Consider the following 24,278-nt stretch of genomic DNA (forward strand, 5'->3'; position numbering starts at 1 on the left):
CAATGAATTCAAATCTTTTGCTTAACATGTTATTCTTTCCAGAAGATGGAACTCAAATTATAAGTTCTGGTAATGAAGCATGTTTCAGATGCGGTAAAATGTATTAAGTGATTTCTTTGTAGAGAACATTTTCTTGGAACAAGTTACCTGATACCTTGTGCTAGTGAGAGATAGTATGTATCCGGTGGATTAGTCAACGAAATTCCACTCATAAGTAGGTTCACATCGTGATCTAAGTTCCATTTCCGTGCGAGAAAGCTGGTGATCTAAAACAAGTATGTTTGTGTGGCTATAAATAATCTCATTAAGGGTGAAATGAATATTTTTAAAATTAACTTGTTACCAAATATAGAAATGTGTCATTCTTTCTGTGATTGACTAAAAAGGAAAATGTCAATCCTTTTTTGTTGACCACCCAAGATTATGGTAGGGTACCTCCGCCTTTAATCAAAGACTAGTGTTCAAACAGGTACTGAACAACGTGTGGAAACAAAAAAAGAAAAAATTATTTTTTTGTTAAAGTCATAAAAAAAAAGGTGTCAATTATGAAGGCCAAATATGTTCTTCAAAAGAACACTTTTTAACTGTTCATTCCATATTGGCAACTATGATAGTAAACAAAGTAAGAATTTCATTTCTCTAAAAATTGACTAAATGCAATTTGTGCCATACTTAAAACACCACAATAATATACTTTATACTTGGTAGATTTTTAGCAAAATTTTGAATTTTCTTTAAGTTAGTAAAAAAATTCAAGAATTGAGCTATGGAGAAATCACCAGAGGAAGCACACCCTGTTGAGGCTTTTGGTTGGGCTGCTAGAGACACTTCTGGATTCCTCTCCCCATTCAAATTCTTTAGAAGGTACATATTTCTTTTAATAATCATGATGTTCAGGTCTATCGGAAACCGTCTCTCTACCTCACAAAGGCCTGAGTACATCCTAGTCTCGTAGACCTCGCTTGTGGGATTACAAGGGTATGTTTTTTGTTTTTTTTTAATCATGACGTTCAGCGCAAGCTTGTGCGTACCTTGACTAATTCCACGGGTCCTGCTACCTCCCATCACATAAGTAACTCTGTCCACCGAGACTATGGACAGATAGGAAGAATCTCTAGTTTGCCTCTGCATATTAGTACAAGTTGGAAAAATCATATTTAAAGTTCTTTTTGTTTTGTTTTGTCCTGAAGCATTGAGTCGAAAAGACACTGGAAGATCAAGGTTCAACGTTATTCGAAATCACATTATTATCCATTGAAGAAATCAAGATTGTGTTGTTCTTTAACCTCTTGAATGCATTGTTCAATAATGTTGTCTTAACCTCTTGAATGCATTGTTCAATAATGTTGTCATGTTCATCTTAACAGTTCAAATGATGTGGTTGCAGGGCAGCGGGCGATAAGGATGTTAAATTGAAGGTTCTTTATTGTGGTATCTGTCATTCTGATATTCATCAATTGAAGAATGAATGGGGATCTTCTCTATACCCTCTAGTCCCCGGGTATGGTCTCAATTTTATTGGTGTCTTGATGTGCATTCTTAAAGTTGAAGCTTTAAGTTGTCAGTTGAGGCCAAGTTAAAGTGCCTATCTATGTATTATGCGTAATGATTAAGTGTCTTGGCTCAATCCTTTGCTATCTCCAAGTTCAATAGCTCTATTAGTTTTTCATAGTTCAACTTGAATTTTAACTCTTATAGCTTAATTGATGGATGTAGACATGAAATCGTGGGCGAAGTAACTGAGGTTGGGAGGAAGGTAGAGAAGTTCACCGTTGGGGAGAAAGTTGCTGTCGGGGGATATTGTGGATCATGTCGATCTTGTGAAGACTGCACGAACAATCTTGAGAATTATTGCTCCAAAGGAATAGCTACCTACAATGCAATCTACAATGACGGAACACCAACGTATGGAGGCTACTCAGACATGATAGTTATAGATGAACATTTTGTGTTTCATGTACCAGAAAACTTGCCCCTAGCTGCAGCAGCCCCTCTGCTTTGTGCTGGAATTACAATGTACAGCCCATTGAGATACTTTGGACTAGACAAACCGGGCATTCATATTGGTGTAGTAGGCCTTGGCGGACTTGGTCATGTTGGTGTCAAGTTTGCCAAGGCCATGGGGCTAAAGGTGACTGTGATTAGTACATCTCGAAGAAAGCAGAACGAAGCTCTTGAATGTCTCGGTGCTGATTCGTTTTTGGTTAGCACTGATCTGGATCAGCTGCAGGTAAGTACTTGCACCATCTACTGTTATGAAACTAACATTTTGGTACTCAACTTTGGTTCCTATATTCATAGGGTGCTATAGGTACAATGGATGGCATTCTTGATACAGTCTCTGCTGATCACCCCATCGATCCACTGATCGGGCTATTGAAGTCTCACGGGAAGCTTATCTTTCTTGGTGCACCTGACAAACCCGTCCAGCTACCAGTCTTTCCATTGCTTATGGGTGGGTATCGTGCAGGAATGCACGGTTACTTTAGGCTTGTTAGTTCGTTTATTTTAGCTCCTATGCTTTTTGGAAGTCTTGGTTTTGTCAGAGATTCTAGATAGGAAGATATGAAAGTCAAGGATTAGGATAGAAGGTTAGTAGGTAGTCGAGCGTTATCTAGTTCCTTTATCAGTATAGTTATTATTACTCTCTTACCATCTTTTTCTTTGATTTTAGTAGTACTTGTAGTTTCCTTTGCTTCTGTTATTTCGTTATTTGTTGTTACTACTTGTTCTCTTCTTAGTTGTTTTCAACATGACTTCTTCGCCACTATATTTGTTTTACATATTTAGAACCTTATAGTTACTAGAAATGTAAATCAGTTGAGAATATTACATATATTGACAGGAAGGAAACTTGTAGCTGGAAGTGGGATAGGAGGGATGAAAGAGACACAAGAAATGCTTGATTTTGCTGCGGAACACAATATAACAGCAGATGTTGAAGTCATTCCAATGGATTATGTAAATACTGCATTGGAGCGTCTCGCCAGAGGTGACGTTAAATACCGGTTTGTCATCGATGTTGCTAAGACCCTGGTGTAATCTTACAAGTGGAGTCTGGAGAAGGTGGAGTGTAGCAACCTTACCTAAAAGTTAAAGTTTCATGTAATTCTAGTATTTTGTGATGTTTTGGGCATAAAATGGTGAGATTAATTTCTTCTTGTAATACATTAGTTATAAACGGCCCTTGAAGTGTGGCCCCACCATGTACCATGCATGAACACGGAATGCCTTATGCATCGAGATGTCATTTCTATATATTAGTTTAGATAATATATGATGTATTATGAGTAGCTCTTCGAATATTGAAAATTGTTGAAAGTCTTTCATCTTCAATGCAGCCACATAACAACAACATTCTAGTGTCATCCCACAAAGTGGGGTCTGAGGAGTGGAGGATATAGCAGGTGTTACCCCCACCTTTGTGGGATGAAAGATTATTTCAAATAGACCCTCGACTCAAAACAAATATAATCAAAGCATGATAGAAAGAATTAATGCAGACACAACGATTAATTAATGAAGGCTTCTTACAGTGGATGTTATCAACACTGATTCTGTCATTGTCGGAGTTGAGGAATCAAGAGAACTGCTTTAAGATAAGTTGCTGTAGTGCATATCCATCAATACAATAGAAAGAAAAAGAAAAAAAGGCAGCCCGATGCACTAAAGCTCCCGCTATGAATTCATGTCATAATTGTAAACTAAATCTTGCTACTGTAAAGTACTATGAATCTATAATACAGTGAGAAAAACTACGCGTCTTGGCAATCCTCACCTTGAGTAGCTTTCATTGACGAAGTGTTCAGAGAATGTGCGACAGAAGCATAAGAATGTTTGCTAGATCCAGCTTTCATATGACCTTGCAATTGACAGTAATACTAAACCTTATCTGACAAAGTATAGACCAGCAAATCCAGCATTTGCAGGAGCATGACATAATATTGCACGCGCATAATATTAACTAGAAGTCGAGGCTCCCTGTCTTAGAACTTCCAGAACAACTACCAGAAGTACCATATGAACTTCCACTTGAACCATCAACTGGGGCTTGATTAAGGCATTCTAAAACCAATGCCCTTCGCTTTCGCAGCTTCATTGAGAATGTTGTGGCTTCCAGAATTGCAGGGACCTGTTAAAAGTTTTGGATCAACTTGTCTGATAAGTACGATGAACAGAGAATAACTGCCAATAACACAGAAGTTAGAAATATTACCCCCCACCCCACACAAGGATGATTGATTGAAGCTCCATACAAATGTTTTATTCTGTAATTATCAAAGCCTATCATCGAAGTCCATCTTACTGTTTTCATCAACAAAAAGAAAGCCGACCTTACTGGTACTTCTCAAGTATTTCTGATAATATTCATTTACCTTAATCATACATAAGTCTTAGATAAGGAAAGAAGAGACGCCTAAAAGCTAAGAATGAAGTTTATTCCATCAAGTCGTATATGCTTTTAGAAGATGTTTAGTTTCTCTGTGTTAAAAGCCAAGCATCATTTGAATCTGCATTAAAAGCCAAGCTCATTTACCACTATCAACAATAAGTAAAGAAAATGTGTGCCCAAGAAAATGTCAGGACAGCATCAAATCTTGTAGTTAATGTAAAAATGGTTATTCACCTGTGTATTTATGCGAGCTACTTTGTGTACACTCAGAAGGCCCAGCATGTCTTGGTAACCAGTTAGGAGCTTTGCCAACTCTTTGTCCTCATCTGCAACAAGCTTTAATCACATTTTAGACTAAAACAAGATGAAACTTTCTGTAATGGATTAAACAGAGGTATACCGGGAATTGCTTTGACGGATATCAAGGTATCAGCCAGATGCTGCCATCTCTTTAAAAAGGTTGGTGAGACAAGTGAGGGTGGAAAAGATATGACCGCAACTGCACCTGAAGATCGAACCATGCCTTTCAAGGATCTTATAAAAGAGAGCATATCCCACTCCTACAATGAGATGCAAATACAACATCAAGTTTTGAAATGAACAGTCACACAGGGCAACATGAACCTAAAAGGGGCATAAAAACAGTTTTCATCATGCATTTGTGCTTTCGTGCCACCCTTCCTCCCCACCCCCACCCAGAAAAGAAAACCACCTTTATACAAACAACAAAATAAGATGATTTTAATGGCCTAGTTAGTCCCACGGTAGACACTGAGTTAATACTGGCAAAAATGTAAAAGCATAAACTAGATTACAAGTTACCAAAACTCAGAAAACAACCTTGTCAGAGAAGTCGCACTGAGGTGAACATAGTGACTGAATGGCAATACGACCGGCACATGTGATGTTGCCATCAGATCTGACATTATATTAGGAGAAACGTTTATAACATATTCAACAGATCAATCCTATATAATCAAAACTAAAGGAGCCACAGAAACAAAATTTACTCCATATAGTTCAAACAGTTAATAGAACTTAATTGGCAAAAACAACAAATTGAAAGATCATCCTGATCGTAGCAATAATGGGAAGGGGGCCAAACTGACAAAAAAAATAGCAGAATTTGATGTTTCATTAACAATACCAGTAATTTATTAGTTCTGCTCAACGAAATCACTAGCTTAATGATGTCTATCATGTGTGTGTATATTTCATGAAACGGTATTTGTTTCCCAATTCAGATGCAACAATGATGTTTTGAATAAAAGGATGATCATCAATATCACATTGTTTCACAATTCAGCTAATAAAAAGTACTATTCCGTCTCACATTCCATATGATCAACAGCGTATGGTGAAAATTATGACTTTTGCCAACTTTATACACTTCAGAAAGATGTTAAACCATAAGAATATCTCAATTACAGGAGGTGGAAGAGGGTAGACACCAACAGATAGTGCTTCTTTGAAGTTACTTGAAACGGAGAAAAATAGATATTACAAGGATATTTTGTATCTGCTAGATCTTACTTCCCAAAAAGTCTATAATGGACATCAGAATTTCATAAACATAAAGAAGATTTAAGTCGCTTTTGATTCTATCTCAACATTTTAGTTTTCCTTTTTTTCTTCTTTTTTTTTGTTATTTTTTTCTTACCAAATCATTTGCAAGATTTTCCAGCCAACATATGTTAGATTACATTCTTATCGTGGATTAACAAATCAACTTTGTCTCTATGCCTATTTTTTCCTTAGCCTTTTTACCCATTACATATTCCTTGATGACATCTTCCAAAGTCCAAACAAAATAGTCCCATTGGTTATCTATGCCTTACCACCATTTTTAAAGGGTAAGGCATCATGGCATAATGGTGTCTAACAACAATCCTTTTGCATCCTCCGAAAGGAGTCCCACATCCCATTTTCCTATCCCAATAAAAGGCATGTATTGAAGTCTCCTTATTCCTTGATTGGGTGACTTGACATTTGACAAATTACAGTTTTGGTTCATAAATCACAGAAAACATGAAAACAATTACTGAATGTACGAAAAAAGGATATGCCAATACTTTGATATTTGAGCTGAAAAGGTCGAGCAACGTTCAAGTAGAGGCACTAGATTCGGAGAATCTCGAAGACTAATGCAATCAACCCGCTGCCCACTATAGAAGTGCCTTTCTAGGGGCTTTCGCAAGTCAAAGTCGTTGCAATATTCAGCTTTCCCACCTGCATATGTAATGCACATGCTAATCTTCAGATTCAGCACAAGTCTCACTCTCAATTAACAGCATAATTACAAACAAAGGAATAGCAAGTCTTCTACATAGAGAGAGGGCAACTACAAAAAGAACACTGCACATAGTACTTGATTAAAAAAGCATGACACACTTATAACGCTTATTGACAACAACCCCAAAGCCTTCAAACTGCCAGTCTTTATTCATTTATAATGGATGATATTATTTCCAAGAGTCAAGTGGGCAGAGACAAGGAGTCAAAAATCAACAGAGACTACCAGATTAATAGTCAACATATGCCCTTTGAGAATTACTTCTAGAAGTAAAGTTCAGTACGAAAGCTTGATCCCAGAACTATTTCTACATTTGGTGTCACTCATACTTAGAAGCTGTTTAAGTGTAGAAACATATTATTGTGGCTGTAAGCAAACTGCAAAATAGTAAATAGGCACTTCAAAACACATCATTCTGTTGAAAGTTTCACCAGACACGTAAAGGTTCATGTGTTAGTTCCCTTGGGGCAGTATGAGTCAATCTCACAACAGATTCCCCTTAGCAGACTCGTGACAAGATCCAAATTCTCTTTCTCTACACTTTAACCAGTAAATGATATCATAGATATCTTTAGTCACCTTTTCAGATGACAAGGACCAGTTCAAAACAAACTTGATCTTGATTTTGCAAGAAAAGAAATACCTTAATCAACTGAAATCGATTTCAAGAGGAAACTAACCATTATACATCATATGAGTTCAAAAGGGAATGAATTGAAGAAAATAAGGCGTCAAGTGTGCTGATACCTCTTTGGACCTCTGAATTTTGTTCCCCAAAGTACTTCTTATATTGCCAAGCGATTCTTAAATTCGCGTCCTGTGAATTAAAGTGGATCTAAAAGTTCAAATTTATAGGAACCAACAAGGTCTACATTATCATGTACGATACGTTCGTATATAATATTATATTAAGATGTTGGGAAAGCAAGGTATAAACCTGTTCTGCAGGTCGTTCATGAGACTTCTCCTCCTTAGAAGCCATTGGACTAGGCAAAGTTCCAAGAAAGCCTCGTGGATCTCTTTCTGGGCTGGCATAAAGTAAGGGTTGCTTGTGAATCAAGCCCTGAGACATGAAATTTCTCAGTAAAAGCATATGATGAGGGGCCTCAGGGTCTTCCATAACCATGACTAGGCTTCCCAAAGTAAAACCACCGCCCAAAATCTCTGAAAAGATAATATAACAAACAAATGGAACAAAAGTTCATATATGTTTCTTCAGTAATAATAGAAAGAGAAAAAATAATGACAAAGAAAACAAAGGAAAAGAGATACTAAAAGAGGTGTAGCGGGAATTACGGTCAAGATCTGGTATGCCTGATGAAAGAAATGATGTGCCATTTGGACCTAGCTTGACTCCAGGAATTTGAGCTGTAGCTGCAGTAGATATATTTCGGGAAAAACTGCCTCCACGCGGTCTACTTGAAGCCATGAAGCTTCTTACAGATCACCTCTTCATAAAAAGAAGGAAGCAAAAATAGGAACAAAATCAAGACCAAATTGTAAGAATTTCAAATCATATGGTATGGCTAGCAAATGAAAATTTAGCGGCATCATATGAACTTATCGTAGAAGAATTTTAACAGAACATAGGCGTTAATTCTTTTTAAACTTGTCACTTCCAAGCACAAATAAATGATCAAAACAAGACATTGTGAAGAGCAGTCGCAAAGCAGGGAATAGAGTTAAGGGTGTTCAAATTATGTAGAAGGAAAAAAAAGAATCTGATAAGTGGGAGCACACATTTAAATCAAACTATGTAATACTTAGCTATAACATAAAAACTCTTGTAATAGAACTAATAATTTTATAAATCAAAACTAACAAGAAGAAGCCAACAAAAGAAATTCTACTTGTGAAAGCAAAATGGAGTCCAAACCACGCAACTAGTAAAGAAGAAGAAGAAGATATCTGGCATTAATTAATTCTGATAACTAACTTCTAGCACTGGTAGTGATATCAAAGCTCTGTCTCCACACAAGTTCTTTTTCAGAGGACAATGAATAGACAAACGATAATAAAAGTATTGTGGATATCCATGTGCCAAAAGTATCATACTATATCCTAACTGAAAGCAATCTCAACAGTGAGATGCTAACTTCATTCAACAGTATAAAGCTTGCTGCAAACTGAAAAGCAAAGTCAAGTTCTTCAAAGGATTTAAAAAACAATTGCATCATCACGTAATGAATTAAACCCATAACAGCTCTCCATTTTTTCAATCTAGGAATATACAAAGTTAAAAACTTTTACGGTTAAATAAAGAAATTAAAGGACCACAATCGCCAGGCCTGGAAAATCAGCAATTATACTTCTCAAAGCTAAGAACAAATAATGCTGAACTAGAAAGTTAAGAAAAGAAAGCACTTCCTGTGCTGTCCAAAATCCAAAGAGTCACCATACCAAGAAAATCTATCCTCTAAACAAAATTTCAAACAAACTTCCATTTGTTCAATGTTTATAGAAAAATCTTTTTTTTTTGAGAATTTGTGGCAGTTTCCAGGTAGTGAAAGATCAGATTCATGGTGTTTTTGGGAGGGAGAGACAGTGAGTCTTGGCTATGGAAAAGCTATAGTGATTTACATGATTTTGAAGGTGAAAAGATGTTGATAGAGGTATTCTTTTACCTCAAGAAAAAGCTACAGCCTTTACGGCTTTTGAAAAACACAAATCACCAGCGAAAAGGAAAGGAATGTATGCAGCTCCCTTTTTTATTGTTCCTCCAAGCGGCTGCTCTCCCTCTGTTTCTAACTTGTATAGGTTAAGGTGTTTATACTATCATGCTGGGCTAGAGTTTACAGCAAATCTTCAATCATTATACTATCAAGAATCACTATCTATTATAGCAAAGATCACATTTTTTTCTTCACATTCTCAATTTTTTCTCCTTTTTACCGATCAATTCAAGACACCCACAATTTGGAACTTCAATTCACATTGATTTGTGAAACTAAAAAAAATAAATTGATCGACATAGAGATTGACACTTCTACTGAGCATTTTATCAAACAACTGGTGTGCATAACTGTCCACAACAAAATTACAACAATGAAATTCAAACTGCGAAGTAACAGAAAAATGAAACGAATGCTTACAAGTAATTACGCTATTGGAACTTTGTCTTCTTCGATTTTGGCTCTCTACTTCTTACAGTTTCCACAGAAAAAAATGGGGAGTTTGAGCGGCAAAGTTATATTTTTGTTAAATCAATTCGCTAATTCGATCAACTAGGGGGGCTAATGAGTAATGATAACAAAATTTGAGGGGTCAAAACATGCTAAACTAATAAATGTGTTACTTGTTCAAAGTTTAGTCAAACTTAATACCAAGGGCGGAGCCAATGGTGGCCAAAGGGTTTCATCCGAACCCAAAAGCTCCTTCGGCGAAAAATTATATTATTTATATATAGTTAAAATAATTTTTTATATATAAACAGTAAATGTCGACCCCCTTTGACTGATTCATATGTCTACTTTTTCAAATTTTAAACTCCTTATTGAAAATCATGGCTCCTCCATTATATATCGTAGTTTTTACTTGAATTTCAATCATATATGATTGTAATACAAACATTTTTATTTAACTTTAGCCATTTTAAAATTCTTGAAAAAATAAAAATGATCGACTTTCAATGTGACTGAAACATTTATATATGAACTTTAAGTCATATGTAACTTTAGATATTTTGTTCGAAGTTTTATTTTGTCAAGAATAACTTTGAATACCAAAGTAAAATATGTGTAAAAAAGTTAAATACAAATTAAATGGCAATGTCGAAACAAGTGATCCCGTGAAATTTCCATATGAGGAGCTTGTCCTCATCAATATGGGCCTTTAGTTGGGCTTGTCTATTGGGCCGGCAGTTGCATTCTATTTAGTGCTTCAACAAATAAAATGTTAAATTAACATCTTAAGCCAAGTGTTTATAATCAAATATTCAGTACCAAATTAATAACTACATGACATTTATATTACTTATATATAATTTATCACTTAAATACCGTTAATAAAATTTTATTCTTATTATAAAATTAAATTACTTGCTTTGACGAAAAAAAATATGAATATCGTAAATAACTTGCAATAACATGTTAATTCATATTGATAATTAGGATTGTACAGGGCAAATCGATAAACCGCATCAAACCGACAAATCGAACCAAATCGGAAAAAAACCCTACTAGTGATTTGGTTTGACTTGGTTTGGTGTTTGGGAAAAAAATCCGACCATTATAAGGTTGGTTTGGTTTTAACTAAAAAAAGTCAAACCGAACTCAAACTGACCTGATTATAGATATATTACTTTTAAATTATGTTATACATAAAAATATTTATTAAAATGTAATTTATAAATATTTTTTAATTTTTTTTTATAATTTTGTTTTCCTTCTTACATTTAGATTTGGACTTGAGAAGTCCATCTAAATAATATACAAAAAGAGCTCTTCTTATAAAGTTAAAACTTCAAACAGTGTTCTGCCTCCATCTTATATGTTAATATTTTGTACTAGAACTTTTTTTAAGAAGCACTGCTCTATGTTTTTTATTAGATACTATGAAAGTCCTCATGTGATGATATTTAACTAAAATAAAATTTAAAAATAAATAGAAGGTTTTTAAAATTTGTAATTTAAAATAAAATATTAAATTTTTAATTAATTAAAAAAAATAAAAATCTCTTAGCCTGTCTGTCTGTCTGCATTTTTTCAAATGATGCAGTGTGGCAGTACTTGCTGATATGCCGTTATGGAGATTTTTGGAGTATTTTTCGACTTACATGTGACTTCTCTGGTAAATGGCAATCTACTTTAATTTGTTGTACTTAACTTGCCCATTCATTTGACTCCCTTGACATTTGACTCCCTCTTTACATGTAAATATTTGAATAGACTTAATTTATGTAGCACAGTTTAAATAGATATAATTAAAATTTTAGAAAATAATAATTAGATAATGTCAATATCCTACTTATGACGAGGTCTAGGTGATGAGTAGGGGATACTTGTGCAGGAGTGCGTGGTCGAACATGATGTTTGATTATTTGATTGGCTTGATCATTTAGAGATACGGTTAAGTTTTTTTTACATAACAGTAACAGCTTGTTTGGATGATAGTTTTCTGTGGTATGGTATGATTAGTAAGAGGACTATGTTTGTTTTGATTGTTTCTTTATTTACATGGTATGGTATGGTTTTGTTTTATGGGTTTGTAACCATGAAAATCCTCATTTTTTAAAATCACCAATTTGGTGGTATACCATTGTTTTCTTATTTTTTTTTCAACTATACCCTTACATAATTTTTAAATAATTCTAATTTATCCTTTATTCTTTATTAAACGTTACCCTAATATATCATCTTCTTTCACCTTCGTATTACTCATTCTCCTCCGCAATAATTTTTGAAACTTCTAGGAATTTCAAATTGAAATTCTCTCTTCAATTGTGCCGCTATCCCTTCAATTGAAGCTTCTAGGGCAAATTGAGATTTTCTCTTTAATGATTATTAATATTTATAATAATTAAGGATATTTTCTTAAATTTATCAGTTACGATACAATGTCATACAGTCAAACCAAACAACAAAATTATCATTAAATAATAGTAAACCATATAGTCTATCCAAACATAATATTGTACTGTACTGTACAGTATCATATCATACTATACCGTACCGTACATTATGAGACCATGGGAAACCACCATCCAAAGAACGTGTAAGTGTTTGATCCTAACAAATCAATATATATATATAGAGAGAGGAGAATGAAGACAAGGTGATGAGGCACATTTTTATGGCCTCCATTCCTATTTATCTTTTTTTATCCTTTTTTGCCTTTTTTCTTCATTCTTTTAATTACAATTTGTTTATTATTTTAAACAATCCAATCCAGTTTACTATTCTAATTATTTCAATAAGTTACAAAAAATTTCTATCTATTTACATTCTCTACTTAAATAACATGTCTCTTCAACTCCTTTCTAACTATTCTTATGTATTATCCAATCTATAAATAACATTCTTATGGATATTGAATGTTCATTTTCATTTTCATTTTCTTATTTTTTTTTAGTAGTATAAGATTTCCTCCTTTTTAAATTTGTTTTCTTCATCTTTTTTCATCAATCATGTAGTTAATATTATTAAGGAGAAGGCATACAAAAGATAATGTCACGTTATAATTTTCACTTTGATGAAGATCATAGATATATTCTTCAAAGATTCATCATAGAGAGATGTTCACATATTTTTAGTACAAGTTCATCAAAAGAAGAAGGAAGTTAGATTATTTTAGAAGATTCATCACGAGAGATGTCATAATAGTATAAAATTTTGAATGAATTTCAAATATTTTGAAGATTCATTAATGTATTGTTTTGATTTTAATTAATATTATTATATTCTTTTTTTTATTACTTAATTTTGAAAAAAATAATATTTGATCAGATATATGATTTTCTTTATTTCAGCAAAAATAAAAATAAAAAATATATGAAACTCGAAAAATCAACATATTAGAAAGCTCAAACAATGAAAACAAAACCTTTTTAAACTCTATTCCTTAATTGAGTATAGAACGGTTAAGTTACGAGAGTTGAATTCGAGGAAAGCATATTAGTAATTTTTACTCGACTAACTTTGCTCTTATTCTTCTTAATTTTATGCAAATGAAGATGAAAAATGCATGTTTTTGTCTATGTGTATATCTGTTTACCAAATTCTAAATAATATTCTAAAATTTTGCCACAGTCGAAAGATATATTACCTATTGTACATTTCTCATAGCTATTGAATATTGTTGTCCCTAAAAATATACGATATGGTCTATCATATTATGAAGGAGGAACATATACAAGGTGATGTGACCTCTCTGTGACCTCTATTCATATTTGTCTTTTTTTCTCTATTTTTTGTGACTATTTTTTTCTTCATTTAATTATTTATTTTATTTTTACTATCTCAAAAAAAATTACATTTAATTACTCAACTTTTTACCTCCCACTATAATATATCTTTTTTATTTATAATGTGCATTCACACCTCCAATCTTCATAATTTTTAATTTTAATATATATATATATATATATATATATATTAAATTTAATATATTAATTTTCATATTAATTTTAATAATATATATATTAAATTTATTTATAAAGCTGCATGTATAAAAAGTAATGAGGCACCTCTTTATAGCCTACAAAATCATTTATCGTTTTTATCCTTTTTTGGACCATTTTCTCTTTATTTATTTTATTTGTAATAGCTCAAAAAATTATTTATTCAATTCATCAACTTTTCACCTCCCACTATAATGACATTTGTTTATTAAATATCTTAGTATGCATTCATGTATTCTTCCACATTCCACCTTCCACCTTCATAATTCTTAATCACTTTAATTAATGTGTAGTAATAATGTGCTAAAAATTGAGAGATAAGAAGACTTTTTCTTTCGTTTTTTGATATCTTAATATGCATTCATGTATTCTTTCATCTTCCACATTCATAATTTTTAATCAATTTTATTAATGTGTAGTAATAATGTGCTAAAAATTGGGAGATATATAAGAAGACTTTTTCTTTAATTCTTATTTATTTTATTTTTAATATCTCAAAAGATTTTTACATTCAATTACTCAACTTTTTACCTAATACTTACTATATTATGATAGACCATATTAGATATAATGTGCATTTAGATATTCTTTCACCTCCAATATTCATAATTTTTATTTTTTTAAAAAAATATTATATATATGACTAGTTTTTCCTCCATTTAATTATTTATTTTATTTTTAATATCTCAAAAAGTTTTTACACATAATTACTCAACTTTTGACCTCCCAATATAATATATCTTCTTTATTATATATAATGTGATACCTCTCTGTGATCATCGAAAAGTATTTATTTATTTATTCTTTTTTGACTTTTTCTCTCATTTCTTCAATTAATTTTATTTTGTAAACTCATCTTCTTAACTCATACCTCTTTAATTATATAAATTTACTCTTAATTAATATTAGTAATATTCATAACTCTTAATTATGTAATGTACAGATTTATGACATCTTAAAACCATACCACTAAAAATTTATTTTACTTTTATTTTACATAGCAAAATATTTTGTACACATTTATGAAAAGTATAAAGGTCCAATCTCATTGGTATCCAAAAAAAAAAGTACGCAGGTCATCAAGACATACTATCAAATGCCCCTTCAATATAATAGAAATGAAAGAATTTTTTATTAGAGAATATATTTCAACTTATTAATTATGAATGTATTATCCATTATTAAATAGTTGCTAAATTTGATAAATTTTATTATGTATCATTATTTTAAAATATTTTTTATAATACAATTACCCCCAAAGATAATGATACGATTGGACAATCTAATGAATATGTAATTAATCATTTTTTTCAATTCTAACGCATATTTTGATGCTCGCGCGAAGCGAGGCGGCGTTCCCTAGTAGTATTATAAGATTCAATGCTATGAGTTTGATTCCCAAGAGCCACGTAACATATGTAATATTACATATAGTAGGTATTGGCCGGGAGAGTGATTGTTTATAGTGCGACGATAATATTTTGCCTATAGCGAGACTCAGATGATGGACAAGGATGGCCTTGGTCGGAGTAGTTAAAGTTGAACATGACGTACGCTTGCTTAATGAGTTTGGTTAAGAAACAAAGTAGCGCTTTTAATATCAATAAAAACTTTTGATATGATAATAAATAAGCGTTGATGATATTTAAAACTCGTAATTATAAGTGTATCATATTATATGTGTGACTATAAAACTTTTGAAATAACTCCTACTCGTGCATAAACTATATTTCGTGTAAATATGATTGAATTTGTCTCTACTCGTAACGAAAAATTCTAGATCCGTCCCTGCATGGAGATTGACAGGGTGGGGGTGGGGGGTTGAAAGCTTCATGTGTATGTATATTGTGTTTGTTTATTTTCACGGGAATCCAGCCAGGGTTCTTCCTTTCACGAGTATCACTCTCTAAGCTATATCTGTCACTTTGCTCTTATTTTAGGGCGTCTACACGTTTATTTTCCAGCACATATATTAGATATATTATTATGTATACAAGTAGTTTTTTTTAATTTTGTATATATGTATGGAACTCTTGTTTATAATTTGTTGTGTCACATTATATTTGTCTAACATCATATTTGTCACGCATTTGTTTCAACGCCCTCCACCCCACCTCATCATTATATCATTTCTTTGCATATTTTAGTATCACTACTAAAGAAATTAAATTTAGTGATGGACAATTTTTTTGTATCTAAACAATAAAATTCGTCGCTAATTCTACTTAGCGACAGATTTCGTTAGCTATGAGCAAAAAAAGGATGAAGTTTGTAGATAATTCAATGTTTTTTAGTAGTGTATACACTAGTAGTATTGAACTGTGGAAATGTTTGGTGGCAATTGGGACCAAACTAGGATATTCCAAGATTCAAGGGTAAAAAGTTACTAATGTGGACTTTAGTGGTAATTGGTTTTGATAACGATCGAAGGAATGGTTATTAGTTAAGTATTTTTTTTATCCTTAACAAGAGATTTTGAGTTCGAGTCTGTCTGCTGAATATGCGAAGTCGCCTTTAATTTGTTAGAAAGAACATTAGACTTTATGTACCCTCAATGTGTGGTTTTTCAACGTGAATTTGGATTTAATCGAATCGTAATGTATGTAACATTGAACACATAAATGAAAAATAAAAAAATAAAGAGATTAATTTTCCATCGACCCTCACATTGATGTTTAGGAACTCAACAAGCTAAGGTCATATGTTGTTATGAGTTGGAATGCAATGTGGGACAATTCTCCGACACAAATTCAAATTTAGTCGAACCGTAACGCAGATATTGAACACAGGGTCAGAAACCAAATAAATATAAAGCTAAGGTTATATGTTGTCATGATTTAGAATGTAATTAAGAGTTGTTGGTCACAAATTCGAATAAACAAGGAGAGTTGTGATAGATCGATAAACCAACACAAAAATTAATCAATTAATGATGCATTTTGATCACACTACATGTTGCATCAAGACATACATTATATAATATTGAATTGAATTTTAATCTAATTAAAGAATGTCATGGACAACAAAGATTTATATATATGTATTATTAATATTAAAGTACAAATATACAAATAGAAGTAGAGACAGGTACAGTTATTATTCGTTTTTTTCTAATGCATTAATTTAAATTCAGTGACCGTACATCTTGCCCATAACAAAATAAAGGTACCATTAACTGTTCCTCTGATATGTCCTCTCTAACCAAAAAAATTCTTTTAAGTAATAATAATATTATTATTTTAAACAGTTAAATTAAAGCTACGTACAAAGTTAGTTGGAGAACTAGCTAGTAGTACTCTTTAATTTTTGTCGATTTCACAAAGTTCTTTATGAATTGAAATAAAATGTTATTTTTCACTTGTCAGAGCGCGGGCATAACAAGATCTCTGAGTCATGAGATGAAATTTGATCAAAGATGAAAAACTTCGAATTCATGATCTCTAATTAGCTTTTAAAGCTTTTTTTTAATTAAAAAAATTGTATATAAACAAATAATATCATATAAAATGAGAAGAATGAAATAATAAAGATTACATTAATATGCATATGTAAGCTTGTTAACATATATGTGGAAGCCTGCAAGGATAGAAAAAAGAGGTGTGTGTGTGTGTTGGGGGGGGGGGGTAAATAGAGTTAAAAGGAACATTAACGTGGGTTGTGGTTTAGTAGTGGGATTGGTTCATTCTTAATCAGAGATTTTGGATTTGAGTCTTGGATATAGCGAAAATCATGTTGGAAACGCCACTCCCAAATGAACCCTGTAATGTGCAATCTGAAATTAATCGGAGCTCCACAAACTCGAAACACTGAGTGAGAAACCCAAAAAACAAAGGAGGAGTTAAAAGGGACATTACATAAGAAGGTAGAGACAAGGCTGTTGTCCCTGCCACTTTCACACAGCAACTGTTGCCTCTTTTCTCACACACTAATCACTGATACCCCCATCCCCCCTACCACTGACCCTATACTCTAAGTCTGAGATCCTTCCACAACTACTACTATATTTGTATACTTTGTTTTTACTATATACTTCAAAAATCTATCGAAAAATAGTGTGATTGTCTTTTTTATAAGGTAAGAATAATGTTTACGTATTTATATTCTATCCTCAGATCACATTAATAAAATTATATTAATATGTTGTTGTTGTTTTATCCTTCTACTACTACTACAAAATATGTATACTTTGTTTTTACTATATATCCAAGAATCTATCGGAAAATAGTTTGTTTATCTCTTTATAAGGTAGGAATAAGGTTTATGTACGTATATTCTATCCTTTTAGATTATATTAGTAAAATTATATTTAGTATGTTGTCGTTGTTCGCTATAATGTTTCCAACGAACTTTCCATCAGAAATTTATAAGCGATGAGCCTGATTTCGATGGGATGTATGTTGAAAGTTAATGATTTTCTAGTAGTGACATTATTGTATTTGTGGTTAGTTTTCAAAATAAGAATTTTAAAGTTATAGTCATTTTTATGATCATACAAATAAGAAATTTAAAGTTAAATTTATTATAGATATAGAAAATATCATCTTTTTAAGATAAAAACGAAAGTGTGTGATATTGTTTGACTGAATAAAAAATTTTAAAAATAAAAAATTAAATTTACATTTTAAAATATGTCATAGAATTTTTGTGGTTGCAAAATTTTGAGATTAAATAATATACAAATTTATAAAAAAAAATGTCATTTTTTACGGGTTAAAAACGAAAGTATACGATAATATCTGACTAAACGGAAAATTTAGGGGGGGGGGGGAATTAAAACATTTAATTTTTCTTCATATAGCTATAGAATTAAGTAATATTATTAAAGATAAACTAGAAAATAGAAAATCTAAAATTAAATTATTTTTAAAAAATTAGATTTTCATGGAATAAAAAGTAAAATGTGTCATGAAAAATTGGAGAAGTACCCTACTTAATTAATTTCCACTTTGATACCTACATTCTCTCCTATCACATCCATTTAGTAATTCAATGCATTAGCATAAAAAATAACCCCATTTATTGGAGACTTTTTTTTAATTCCCACAATCGATAATGGTGTTAATTGTTTTGCATGCATGCATGCATTTAATTGGGTGGTAGAATTAAAATTTAAAGCTATTATTATTATATATAATATACTACTCTACTACCTAAGTTTACTGCAGTCCAGCTTAGCTTCTGCACTTGTCCTACTCATGAACTTGGGATTAAGTTCAAGTAATTTCTTTATTTTTAATTAGAAGTTTTGAATTTGAATATTTGAGAATGAAAATATTCTTATTGAGAGTGCCATGTTCAAAAATAGTCATTGCAATATACGAATTCAAATATAATCAGATTTGAATATGAATATCAAACACCTAATATATTGGAAACATTAAATTCTTGTAGTTATTTTTGTATGTTTTTTCTTTATTTTAAATATTCTTTAATCAAAATATTGATTTCACCACTGTTAATAACGATAATGACAACAATAATTATATTTCAATTTCAAACAAAGTAAAATTTGCTATATGAAATTATATGAAATTATCATCAATCATATCGCTTCATTTAAGTTTATCTCATCCAATTCATGAGAGTAACACATGTATTGCACATGTATAACTTGTTTTAAAACATAAATTATTGGATATTATTTAAGCTCAATATAGAATAACATAACTATTTTACATGAAAGAATATTGTTGATTTCTGTGCGAATGATAAATGTGGATGGTTCTAACATCACTTCTTCACCTAATTCTATAAAGACAATAAAAAATAATTGTATGTCGTTTGCACATTCGCTGCACATATATATCGAGTCTGAAAATGCATATTCTTATTGAGTTTTGAATTTATAAGTTCTAAATTTTAGAAATGATAATTTATTTAGTTTGAATACATTTTATATATAATACAAATATAAAATTTTAGTAAATATTAATGAAAATCCATAGTTAAAACTCTGATTCTGCCCTCAAAAGATTTCATCAAAATATTAGTTTTGCCTTTGATATTTACGGCAATAACAACAATATATGATTAAACTTCAACTTTAAGAAAATTAAAGGTTATTATATAAAACTATCCTCGATCATATCGCTTTATTGAAGTTCATCTCACGCAATCCGCGAGAGTAACAAAATTATGTCATATATATTACAAAAATAAGAAATGTATAAGGCTTGTTTTCCAAATTCTTCTCTTGGTTATCATCGGCAAGGTTCTTATTATTAGAGATCAAAATTTTGAGTTTATAGGTTCTAAATGTAGAAATGATAACTTATTTGATTTTGAATAAAGTTTATATGTATATATGATTTTTTTAATATAAATATAATTTATTTATTTTTTTGCTAAAGTTACTGAAAATTCATAATTAAAACTCTGATTCTTCCTACACAATTTTAATCAAAATATTGATTTCGCCACTCGTAATAACGACAATAACAACAACAGATTGAACTTCCATTTCAAGAAAATTAATATTCGTTGTATAAAACTGTCCTCGATCATATCACTTCATTTAAGTTCATCTCATGCATTCAATCCAAAAGAGTCACAAATTTGTGCCATATATATAAAAGGACAGCTCGGTGCACTTAAGCTCCCGCTATGCGCATATATAAGAAAATAGAAATATGCAAGGCTTTTTTTTCTTTCAAATTCTTGTCTTGATTATCATCGGCAATGTTCTTATTATTAGAGATCAAAGTTTAAAATTTATCGAATACTATTTAAGCTCAATATTGAATAACGTAATTAATTCTACATGAAAAATATTGTTGATTATTCTGCGAATGATGAACGCCACTTATTCATCTAGACCTATAAAGACGATAAAAAATAATTGTATCTCGTTGTACATGCATTGCACTGTGCACATGTATGCCAATAAGGTTCGTTAAATTTTAGAAATGATACAATAATTACTTCAATTTTAAAGAAAATTAAAGTTCATTGTATAAAATTAAACTATCCTCGATCATATCGCTAAGTTCATGACACACTCATATATAAATAATAAAATTAAAAAAGACATAAGACTTATTTTTAAATTCTTCATTATTTGATTATCATTGGCAGGATTCTTATAATTGATCATTTTTGCAAAAGTTACAGAGAACCCATAATCAAAATTTTGAATCCACCATAGATACATAATCAAAATGTTTGTTTCACCATTGATAATAGCGACAATAAAAACAATAATTGAACTTCAATTTTGAGAAATTTAACGTTCATTGTTAATATGTCATCGATCATAACGCTTTATTTAATTAAGTTCACCGCAATTTGCGTGCGTGATAAAATTATGTCATATATAGTATATAATGCTTGTTTTTCAAATTCTTCTTGGTTATTATTGGCAAGGTTGTTATTATTAGAGATTAGAGATTAGAGTTTTGAATTTATAGATTCTAACGTTAAAAAATAATAACTAAAACTCAGATTCTCCCCAAAGAAACATAATCAAAATATTTATTTTGTCATTGATAATAACGATAATAATAACAATAGTTGAACTCCAATTTCAAGAAAATTGAAGTTTATTGTATAAAATTGTCCTCGATTAAATTGCTTCATTTAAGTTTATCACTCAGAGTATATATATGAGGGCTCATAACTTGATTCTGCCCACAGAAATGTTGATTTCGCCAGTGATAATAACAACAATAACAATAATAATTGAACTTCAATTTCAAGAAATTAAGTTCATTGTATAAAACATTCCTCGATCATATCGATTTATTTAAGTTCACCTCACGCAATCCGCGAATGTAACAAAATTATGCCATATATATCTATGTATATATGATAAAAATAAAAAATACATAAGAATCATTTAATATATATATATATATATAAACTATTCTCGATCATGTCGTTTCATTAAGTTCATCTCACGCAATTCGCAAGAGTGTGTATATATATATGTGATAAAATAAGAAATGCTTAAGGCTTGTAAGTCACGATCCAAGCCAAGGGCCTAGACGTGACACGGCGAATAAGACACCCGGAGGTACCTCACCCAAGCCTCTTAGCATTCATTAAATATTTCATTGATAATGATGAACAAATCAAGCGGAAAACAAAAAGGGATGTAGGGACTAAGGGGCTTCACATTTAATAAGAGTCAAAGACAACATAACATCCTTTTCTATGAACAATGCCTTCTACATTAAAGACTTGGCGGGGCTAAGACATGTCCCTAGCTCACCCTCAAAATAAATGTCAAGAAATGCCTTAATAAAAGTCTTAATGTTCTATATAACATAATCTTAGAATAAAAAAGATGTTGTTCCCGAAACATGGGAACTCACCACAAGAAATCTTCAAACTAATCCGAGCTAGCCACGTGGAGGAGGTCGAGGAGCGACGTCAATTCCTACATGGTGATATCATGTAGGCAAAAGTATGCGCTAGTACTTTGAATATACTAAGTATGTGAGTATGCTATGAAATGAAGAACATAAAAGGGACATAAGTAAGCAATATGCATAAGTGAATGCATGCATTAGACGTCATCATATGAAGCCTTAAAACATTCATTTTGTGGGAAAGTGACCATAACCGACATTTAAGATCATGCAAGCTATTACATGGAATCCAACATAACCCCCTACGTTGGCACGAGGAGACTACTTGCCGGGTAGAACTCCATTCAGTTTACATTCAATTATTTAACATTTGGTGGCTACAAAGGCCTAGCCGACAAGGGCTCCTATGGTGGCACATAGTTAATGCAACATGAGACTTTACTTAAGGACCCCTTAGGTCGAGTCCCCATATAACAACTTTAACATCAAAACATCAATCAGTGGAATAGCTCATTAAAACCTTCAGTTCATAATATCATCATGGCCGCGGTGCCCTATTTATCGTTCTACTAATGAACCTTGATTTATAAGAAAATTAGGTCTACAATCAGTGATGGTATTTCGGATACCATGCTAATTGGACCTTCCTTTTTGAAAAAATGTTCAAAAGCATTGACGGCCTATAGGGATGTCATACATGTCATATCATAACCTTAAACATTTCATTTGATTCAATGTGAGGATTTTTCTTTCACATTGAAACCTTACTTTGGCTAAGAAGCCCTTTCATCAATCAATCATTTCATAAAGACTCCCCTTCATAAACATTTGCTTCATAACATTCATTGGAGTCAAACTTCATTTCAACTTTACTTTATCATAGGAAACTAGGTGGGTTCAAAGCAATCAACTTTCAAGTCATTTAAATCAATGCTAGCATGCATGAGAGTGAAGGAATTCATCATTTAAAACATCTTTAAACAACCCACCAATATAATTCGAAAATAATTTCAATCCTTCATATAAGGACCTTGATAAATCATGCATTTCATGTAAATAAGAATCAACATAAGTCAATATAGACAAATAAACTTCAAATATTCAAGAATCTATACATTTGAAATCGTAGTATGAAAATTCATAAAACTCATCACTTGAAATAGAGAGTCAATGTGTGTGTATGTATATATATATATATATATATATATATATATATATATATACATATCAATATGAGTAAGTAAACTTTGAATATATCATAAGTTATGCATTTGTAACCATCATGTAAAAACCCATAAGATTTCATCATTTTGAATTGAAATGCTAGGTTGAGAAACATTTGGACTCCATGGGTGGAAGGACCTATGGATGAAAACCCAGATATCTTAAAAAGGAACTTGAAGAAGAAGTGGAGGAGTCTTGATGTCAGGTCTTTAATGGGAAGCTTGAATCATCTGAGTTTGAGAGGATTTTGTTGGAGATGATTTGAGAGAGAGGAGGATGAAGTTTAGGGTTTTGAGGAGGCTTAAGATTGCAAAAATGCCCTAATAACGGATCCAAGATCGTATATATATAATAGGGAATGGTCCAAGTTGCCCTTACAAAAATCTGGAAAAACTGGCCAAGTCAGCGCCAGGTCCGCGTCGGGGACTTGTCACGCATCTTTTTAGTCAACTGGGCATAACTTTTTACTCCGAACTCCAAAAATTACAATCTTGGTGGAGTTGGAATGAATACTCAAAGACCTTTAATTTGATAGGTTATGGGCCACCAAATTCGTTATATTTTAGGAGATATGATTGTTTGAAGTTGACCCTTCTATGGTCTCATACAAAAACATAGTCGATAGAAATTCCTTGGACTTGGCTTGGTGTTAGATACCCCTTATGACCCTAAAACACATATAATACACTTCAAATACTTAGGAATTGATTCTAACTCATATATACAACTAGAAGTCATCGAATTCGATCCTATACGCATATGAAGAATGATTCGGATCTTGGTGTAAAAATATTTGGGGTGTTACATTGTATTTCAATGCTTCTCATGATCATCATTAGCAAAGTTCTTATTATTACAGATTATAATATATTCAAAAAGTTTGAGTTTATAGATTTTAAATTCTAAAAATAGTAACTTACGAAATTTTAGATAAATTAGTTA

At 31.6% G+C, this 24,278-nt stretch overlaps 2 protein-coding genes across 2 annotated transcripts; one reads left to right on the forward strand and one right to left on the reverse strand.

Moving 5' to 3' along the window:
* The first annotated feature begins 604 nt into the window (after positions 1–604).
* Positions 605–3,287, forward strand: LOC129897486 (probable mannitol dehydrogenase). Its single transcript, XM_055973037.1, has 5 exons — positions 605–864; positions 1,388–1,501; positions 1,717–2,230; positions 2,302–2,455; positions 2,846–3,287. The coding sequence occupies exons 1-5, from the start codon at positions 767–769 to the stop codon at positions 3,040–3,042; spliced, it is 1,077 nt and encodes a 358-aa protein (XP_055829012.1). The 5' UTR covers positions 605–766; the 3' UTR covers positions 3,043–3,287.
* A 285-nt stretch (positions 3,288–3,572) lies between these two features.
* On the reverse strand, positions 3,573–10,008 carry LOC129897454 (elongator complex protein 4). Its single transcript, XM_055973034.1, has 9 exons — positions 9,779–10,008; positions 7,983–8,136; positions 7,624–7,850; positions 7,434–7,503; positions 6,466–6,622; positions 5,234–5,312; positions 4,794–4,953; positions 4,628–4,719; positions 3,573–4,132 (listed from the first exon to the last, which is right to left on the reverse strand). Exons 2-9 carry the CDS (start codon positions 8,113–8,115, stop codon positions 3,965–3,967), a joined length of 1,086 nt encoding a protein of 361 aa, XP_055829009.1. The 5' UTR covers positions 8,116–8,136; positions 9,779–10,008; the 3' UTR covers positions 3,573–3,964.
* Between the last annotated feature and the right edge of the window lie 14,270 nt (positions 10,009–24,278).

This window comes from Solanum dulcamara, chromosome 1, assembly GCF_947179165.1.
Source record: "Solanum dulcamara chromosome 1, daSolDulc1.2, whole genome shotgun sequence".
Lineage (NCBI taxonomy): Eukaryota > Viridiplantae > Streptophyta > Magnoliopsida > Solanales > Solanaceae > Solanum > Solanum dulcamara.